General features: G+C 30.9%; 1 protein-coding gene across 2 annotated transcripts; it reads right to left on the minus strand.

Moving 5' to 3' along the window:
• Positions 1 to 4,144: 4,144 nt before the first annotated feature.
• On the minus strand, positions 4,145 to 8,338 carry LOC111025920 (uncharacterized). Of its 2 annotated transcripts, none has more exons than XM_088125927.1 (6): positions 7,834 to 8,338; positions 7,192 to 7,763; positions 5,818 to 6,010; positions 5,547 to 5,611; positions 4,963 to 5,062; positions 4,145 to 4,591 (listed from the first exon to the last, which is right to left on the minus strand). In XM_088125927.1, exons 1-6 carry the CDS (start codon positions 7,990 to 7,992, stop codon positions 4,226 to 4,228), a joined length of 1,455 nt encoding a protein of 484 aa, XP_087982053.1. In that variant the 5' UTR covers positions 7,993 to 8,338; the 3' UTR covers positions 4,145 to 4,225. The 2 variants fall into 2 exon arrangements, with proteins under 2 accessions (XP_087982053.1, XP_087982052.1); XM_088125926.1 differs by having other exon boundaries at positions 4,963 to 5,173; positions 7,834 to 8,336.
• Between the last annotated feature and the right edge of the window lie 463 nt (positions 8,339 to 8,801).

The raw sequence follows: 8,801 nt of genomic DNA on the forward strand, positions 1-8,801 counted from the left end.
TGTATTATGATGGCACTCAAAGTTCTTATTTATACAAAAAGGTATCCTAATTTTAGAAAGGAAAAAAATCTAAAATTAACAAAATAGTGTAACAAAATGCACAACAACTTTAAGGATAGATCTGTAGTGTGTGGCTTCAACCTCCTTGCTTAAGTTAGGTTTAGCAACATCATCTCACGTGACCTTTGCGCGCAATGGCAGCTAAACTATGGAGCTCAACCAAAGTAATCCTAAAATAGCTAATGTCACCCTTTAGAAGACTAACGTTGAATCTTATCTTTTTTTAGTACAACATGTGAGGGTGGGAGATCGACTCACAATCTTTTGATTAAAAATATATGTCAATTACCGTCGAGCATATAACAAATCTTATTATAAAGGATTAAATTTACTTTTAACATTTCAATCTTAGCTTTTTTTCCCCCTAATTTAATGGTTTTTTAACATGATGTTTGGATCTCATGTTAATATATCTAAATCTACCTTATGTTGGATGTTTAATATTAGAACGATTGGAATTAAATTATTCTCATTTAGTATGTTTTAATTCAATAAGCTAGAGCTTTTTGAAGAAGATTTAATATTATGAATAAAAAAGAAATATTTTCGTGCATTTAAATTAATTAATTAAAAGGCACTATAGAAATTAAAATTGGCCAAAAGAGAGAAAAAAAGAGGTAGGTATTGTGGGCATTAGAAAAGAGACAAAAAACGCGTATGTTTTTATTCGTGCACATGGGAGTAATATTCTCGAAATATAAAGCCATAATAATTTAATTTAATGATTTTTTTACAGGTTGTTGTGCATTTAGTTCTTCTAATTAATATTTTGATTTACGTAAAAAAAAAAAGTCTATGATTTTGGTTATGGGTTAGAAAAAGTATGCGAGTAATCTCAACTAATACATTGTTTTTTGGTTTGGTAAAATTAGAGAAAAATGGAAATTATAATTAATTAATTTGTTAGTTAGTATAAAAAAGAAGAAGAAGCTTCTTCTTGTTTTTTTTTTAAGTTATTTAATAATTATAGAGATGAATACACGTGTAAATGTGTGGAAAAAACAAAAGAGGGATTTTTTTAGAGCTATTCTTAATTATACAAAAAAAAAGAGCACAAAAAACTCGGTTATTTTTTATTACTAATGTTAATAATAAAAGTTATTTTAAAAATATTGTATTTTAATTAAAAATGTTTAAAATATGGTATGTTTTGAAACTTTTTTTAAAATATAGTAGTTTTAAAAAAGTGAAGGGTAGTCGTCTAAATCTGGTCGGTTCATTTTTGGAAAAAAATAAAATAAAATTTGTTATATTATATATTATTTAGATTTGAACTTGGGATGGAAGAAATATCAGAATAGTTGTACATCCACTACACTACTAAACAGGTTTTTACATTACAACTACTAAATAATATATAATATAACAAATTGTTTTTTTTTTAAAAAAAATGAACCGACTAGACGGTCGTCTCCATCCCACATGGTCGTCCGTTCAAATTTTTAAAAAAATTTACGTGGCGCCACGTCTAAATGGTCGTCTCTAGAGACGACCAACCTTCTGTTTTTTAAAAGTACAATATTTTTAAAATAAGTTTCAAAACCTATAATATTTTTAATTAAACAACTATATTTTTAAAATAAGTTTCATTTGGAACAATATTATAAAAAAAACCCCAAAAAAACTCCGTACTAAAATTTTTAAAAGTTAGAATTGTTATTAACTTTATTCTAATTTTTAAATTAAAAAAGCTAATTAGTGATGACTTTTTTTTTTAAGAATAGAATAATATAAGAGAACATTATTGAGTTTGCTTAACTAGATTGATTAATGATGAATCTTATCTTTTATTTCAAATTTAAATTTTGTTATTCATAAATGCTTTTTTAATGCCCGAGGATTTTTTTTTTAGAATTAATTAGAATCTAGTCATCCTTCCTAAATAAAACATAACAATATACTATTAGTTTGAATTTAATGAAAGAAAATAAATTAACGAAACTTCTATTTTAAAGCACTCTTTATTTTAAATTTTAAAAAAATAAAACAAAAATCTCATTCGTAGAGCTCGTATTTCTTGTTTCTCGTTTCTAATTTTTGTAAGAAATCTAAGCATTTACAACTAACTATGCTTTTTGTTTTCTTTTTTTTTGTCTTTTTTTGTGTGAACATCTTCAAAATTATATAGAAATTTTGGAAACAACCAAAACAGGTTTATTGTTCCCATTTCTCATTTGTTCTAAAACAATAAATAAAAACTTGTTTGATTATACTTAAAAACAAAACAGAAACAAGAAACAAGAACGTTACCAAACGGGTTCTATATTTCTTGTTTCTTATTTTTTTTTGAAACATTTTAAAAATTGTATAAAAGTTTTGGAAACAATCATTCTAATTGCTTCTTGTTTCTGTTTCAAACTTGTTACAAAACATAAATATAAAAATTGTTTAATCATCCTTGAATTCAGGTGTTGGAGTTATGCAATTTTATTTTTCTTTATTAAAAGTAGGAAACAAAAACAAGAAACGAAAGCGTTACCAAACTAGCTCAAACAAACTCAAATATTATACAGTTCGTTAGATTAGTTTAAAACGTTTAAGTTAGAATAGCTTTTTAATCCTGGCAATTGAATTATGCCTAAAACGTATTTCTTAAATTAACACAATCTAATTTTTATTTCTCTTACTAAATTTTTCCCCCCATACAAATTTCAATAGTCTATATTTATATATGTGTATGTTGATATGTATGTCACATATATATATATATATGTAGGTATATATTTTGAGAATAACATAATTGATTGGATAAAGTTTTATTTGTCTATTTCTTCGCCTACGAGTCCAAGTTTTTTCAAAATAGTGTGTATATTTATATTTATATTTGTATTTATTGGTTCAGATGAAGCTTAATTGAGGACCACTTCTTTTAGAGACATTTGGAGGTCCACTTTTCTTTGTGTAATAAATTAGTGCATTAATTTTTTGGCTTCTTACACCCTCCAAACCTTGTCCTTTTTAGCTCTGAGCTCATTTAATTTCCCCCTAAAAAAAAAATCCAAAAATTTATTCCATTATAGACTCTATTAACTTTATTAAATTTCATCCTTCATTAAATTTAGAGATGTGAGGGAATATAATCAATTGTTTTTAGGGATATCAGGGTGCTTTTTTTGCTTTTTGGGAAATTTTGAGTATGTAGATATGTTTTTATAAATATTTGTAAATAGTAGTTTTATGTAAATATAAATATGCCACTATGAACGTAATTATGATTTATTTTAAAAGAAACTCATTGATTAATAAGGGCGTTTTTTGTTTTGGTTTTTAATTTTTGATTTTTTTTTTATATTTTTAATTTTTAGTTTCCAGTTTTCAATTTTTTTTATAAGAAAAAAAGTTTGGTAACAATTCTTTGTTTTCTATTTTTAAAAGGTTAGAGAGTTGAAGAGATATGTAAGAGATAGAAAAACACATTCTCTCATTTCAGGAATGAGGTCTAGGTCGAGGAATCTTGTTCAGGACGAGATCTTTGTGAGAAAAATTATCGGTTTAGAAATTAAATTTAATTATTTTTGGAATTTAAAAAATAAGAGGCGTGATAAATAAAAAATTATTTTTACTCTTAGTTTTAAAATTTTATAGAAATAGAGTATAGTTGAGAGCCGTTAGAGAAAGAAATAAAATGAAACAATAATTACAGTGAAAAAAAAAATTCACAAAAAATTTTCAAGATATATTTGTTAGAAAAAAATAAATAATATAAAAAGAAAGAGTTTATGAGTTCAAATCCCATCCTATTTAGTATACTAAGAAAAAGGAAAAAAAATTTAACTGTCATATTTAATTTGTCTGATATGAAATATTTACACATCAATTAAGGCCTATGGGCCTAAGAACTTCCAAGTTCCTTGGCCCAATGAGCGGTCCATTGGACTGCCCTTATTGTAGACCAATAAACAAATGGTATAACTTAATTCATAATCAAATTTTTTTTTTAATAGATTCAACAATTTTTGGTGAAAATATTGGTACACATGACTAACATATATGTACTTAGGTTTGTCAAAAAGGACCTCATTGGTATGTCTTTAACCAATAAGAACGTTTGAAACTTATAAGTAAGGCACGGGAAGATACGATATGTAAAATAGAAAAATTAGTTGTAATAACTTTTTCTAACTTTTATTTAAAATTTTCAAAATTGAGAAAAAAAAAAAGTGTCTCAAGGTTTCTTGGTACTGTGGTTCTCCCAAAATTCATCTTCCCACTTCTCCACTTGCCTAATTAGATTGGCATTTCTTCTGTAAAGCCTTTGGAGAGAAGTGGTGGCAAAGGGTGGTGGCATGGCGCAGGGGCTGGTGGGAGAGGGAGCTTTCACCATGGATTCCCTCATGAACTTCTTCTCCAACCCATCTCTCGGACAAGCCATTGTCTCGGAGCAAACTTCCACTGCGTCTTTTGGGACTTCGGGTTGGAATCGGAGAAGCTTGGCGTATTGGTTCAAGAGATGAAACATGTAGTCGTATACATTGTCCATCTTCAACTCTTGTTGAATGAAATCACTTGCTGCTTTTCCTATTGTTTGTGCCTATGAAGATCACAAATAAAATAAGATTATTAGTATCCGTGAGTTAATAAAGAACGTGCTTTTAACAATAGTACTTACATTAGCTAAAGCTACACATCTCAAACTACACACTGACTTATATAAATCATGAACCTAAACGAAACACAGTTAGCTATGTAAAGTAGGTTTCTAAAACATAAGGTGTATTTGAGAGTGATTTTGATATGATTAAAATCACTTTTAATTTAGGTTACACGAAACTTAAACTTCAAGGGTGGTTCCACCAATTATATACTTGATCTATATAATCTAACTAGAGGCTACACGAAACTCAAACTCCCCGATGGACGAGAAAACTAGATGCTGAGTAAAGATTTAGGTATAGGGTTTACCTTTTGTTTGTGGGAGTTGCCCCAATGGACAGCAAATTTGATGGATGTGCACTTTTGGTCATCTCTAATAGGCCAATAATGGTGAACTGGCTGTAAAGATCTGGTGAAGAAATCATAGAAATTGGGCTTCACAAGCAATGTCATTGAATCACATGCCAATATGTATTTTTCACTCACTGACCATGCATATCCTTCTATGTAGATCTTGTACCTATTTCCACCAAATAAAACAGAAAAAATATTTATGCATTTGTTAATTATCTGTATTGATTCATCAATTTTATGAATATGAAGTTTAATGGGTTATTACTTGAGAGCGGTTTTCAAAGAATAATGTATTGTCTCTAAAAGTGAAAATTCAGTAAAAACATGTTTGAAAAAGCAAGTATGTAAACGTCCATTTCGGCAATGTTTGTATTTCTTATTTCTTGTTTCCTATTTTTTCAATAAATGAAAACATAGAATTGCATTGGATAATTATTTCTTATTTCTTGCTTTTTTTATTGAAAGAAAAAAAGAAAAAACAGCCACACATTTTGATAACCATTTCTTGTTTAAATTTGTTAGTCGTTAAAAATATTTACCTATGAGTGCATTGACTTGCCAGGTCCGATTGCTTATAACCTTGTTTAGACTCACGTATCCAGTCCTGTAAAATATTTATAACCACAAAATTGTTACCAAATAACTTAGCTTGAATTCCATTGGAGTATTATTCGACATTGACAATCAATCTACTCGATAGTAAATTCGACCTATTTGAACATGTTTTTCTAACGCCAAGAACTTCATCGATAATAAGTAATTAAAAAAAAAGTAAAAATACCAAAAATGTTAGAGTGGGCGGAAAAAAACCTGAATATAGAGGCGGGCATTCCAGTCATTTTGATGGGAGAGATTGCATTTGAGAAGGTCTTGTCTGGTGTCTGCCACATAAGGGTTCCCTTTCCAATAAGCAAAGGGTTCCCTTTCCATCCATTTGCTTCTCTCATTCCCTTCTTTCAATTCCTTCAACAAATTCTCCCATGGCCTTATATTTATCTCTGCCCTAACATTCATCATCCATTATTAGGAAAAAATATGTAGAAACAAAATACAATAGGATTAAAAAAAAAGTATTTTTAGTATTCAGCAAGTCAATTTCAATCTTAAACGGACATGTTTTATTAAATAAGCTCGAATAAGTATTAAAATTAGTATATCTCTAACGATAAACTAGAGAATTATAGTCAACATGAGGTTAAGACATCTCGCTCATTCTCTAAAGGTCGGGGTTCAATCCATTCATCCACATGTTTATACTAAAAAAAGAACAAATGAAAATCAGAGAATTGTCCATAAAATAAATCATCCAAAATTCAACCAATAAACAAGTACTCAAAAGTGATGTACTCATAAAAATTCCTAAACCCAATTACAAAAACAAAAAAGTAGCTGAACCTAGCCCCAAAATCAAATAATTAAAGAAAATGCCCAAGTTCATCAATGTAATGCCATACTCAATTAAAAATAGTTTTGTCTAACTAAAAGAAATTTAACTTATAGAAAATATTAATTTTACATATTCAAGTGGGATGAAATTGATGTCAAAAGAAAACAAAAAGTGGGATGAACTTGAAAATTTAAGATTAAAATTGGTTAACTAAACCGTGTATAGTGGTAAAAAGGTAAATTTTATTTTTTTATTATTAACTAATATATTATATTAAAGGGTATTTAAAAAAAACCAACTTGTTAGAGAAAGTTTTTGTACAAACGTGTTTTAGATAACTATTTCAGAAAAACTTAGTTAGAAAGGATAAAATAGATTTTAATATTAAAATTAAGATAATGTTTGAAATTCAGAAACAATCCAAATGAAAATAAACATGAAAAACCAAATCCATAAAATACGTTTCATACTATGTAAAGGTAACAAGAATTTATCTTTCTCAAAAAAAAAAAAATCATAATTTATGTAATCACGCCGATCTTCTCGGAGAAATTTGAAAAGAAAAAAAAAAAAAAAAACCTCATAATAACAAACAATGCCAGCTGTACCACGTGGCGAGTGGTAGGTGATCGCCGTTCGCCACCCGGCGAAAGACCCAACTGGCAAAAAGTGGGTCCCACAACCAAATGGATTACGTTCACACGCGGTCGAGCCCATTCTATCATAACTGCCCACGTGGGACCACTGCAATTAGAACCCCAGTGGGCCCCACCCACACCGTTATAAACAAAACTTACCATCCCCAGAAGGACCAATCGGGGAACACAATATCCATCGTCCCGTCATCGCCGCAGTACCGGAACACCGGCGGCGGCTCCGCCGGAGCCGTACGGTTCGGGCTGCGGTGATCGGCCAATTTGACGACCGGCCGGTCATCACAGTCGAACATCAGCTCCAAATCAGGAATTTCGCCGGGGTACCTTCTCAGGAGCTGCAGAATCCCCCAAATCGTAAACAAATCCCTGGTCTGGATGGCCTTCTTGTAATGCTCCACGTAGGCCCGGCCGCCGACGACCACCAGCCGGAAATGCGCCGTCGCCTTCGCCGCCTCCACCATGGCTCTGGTGATCCCGGTAGCTCTCCATGGGCGGAGATCGTCGTGGATCCACCGGAAGTAGTCCGGGCAAGCGGATCGGGGGTGGAGGGATTCGGGTCGGAACCGGGTCGGGTAGTTTTTGGGGCAGGTGAAGATTTTGGATTGGTTTAGGGTAGGGGATGCATTTGAAGAGCAGTTAAGTGGGTAAAATTGGATCGTTTTGGGGATTACAGTTTCTGTTTGGTTGCCAAGAAAGTGAATCGAAGACAGAGTCTGCAGATCAGAGAAATTAATATGGAAAGATGAAATTTGAATAAAAATGTGGAAGGTGAGGGGAGCTTACGCGAGTGGAGGAAATGAGAAGGGCGGCGGCGAGGACGGCGAGGAGAAAGGCGGCGGAGGGAACTGCGACGGAGCCTTTACGGAGCGGCGGCGGACGCCAGATGGGCCGGCGGGAGAGAGGAGCAGATGGTGGCAAAATTGAAGTTGAAAACCTCTGCATTTGGAGTTCAAAATCTGAAGAAATTTTGGAAACCAATTTTGGGGAAAATTTTGTGGGGGAGTAGGTGATTGTCGCCGTCGGGATAAAAAGGGAAAGAAAATTGAAAGAAAAAACAAAATTGTAAGAAAAAGTTCGTGAAAAGTGTTGACCTACGGCGAGAATTTTCTTTACGCGCCGCACACAGAGAAAAAAACAAGTGCATTTTCTCAGTCCCGATCCCCTACTTTCTCTTCTCCTTTATTTTATTTTGACTCCTGTATTATATTCTTAAAAAAGTGATTATTTTAGTTTTTATTTAATTTAAGTTTAACAGAAACTCTCGTATACATTTTGTTTCAACCCTTGCTTTGGTCGGGTTAAATTTTACATTGTATTTATTATAAATTTTACATCACTCTTTATTAAAAATATATGTATTAATTAGTTAAACTAAGTTTATATTAACCTAATAAATATTGATTTAATATGTAATTGAAATCAATAATTTAAGTTTAGATTGACCTATTAAATGTTGATTTAATATATAATTGAAATCAATAATTTAAATATTGATGTCAACATTTCAATTTTATGGATATCAATAACTTACGTATATTCTTTTATTTATAAAAACTATTTTAATTATTAATGAAGTTATTTTTACTTCCTAAATATGCCATAGATCCTATTACTAATATTTATATCATATCAGTGACTAATTGATAAACTTCTTTTCTTTTCATTTTTTAAAAATGTTTCATGGATATCTATATGAAATTGGAGGGAAGCGTGCTCGTGGGAGAAAATTGTTACTCCAGGACTAATACATA

Source organism: Momordica charantia (genome assembly GCF_013281855.1).
Source record: "Momordica charantia cultivar OHB3-1 chromosome 6 unlocalized genomic scaffold, Mcharantia_2.0 BLBB01000006.1, whole genome shotgun sequence".
Classification (NCBI taxonomy): Eukaryota; Viridiplantae; Streptophyta; class Magnoliopsida; order Cucurbitales; family Cucurbitaceae; genus Momordica; species Momordica charantia.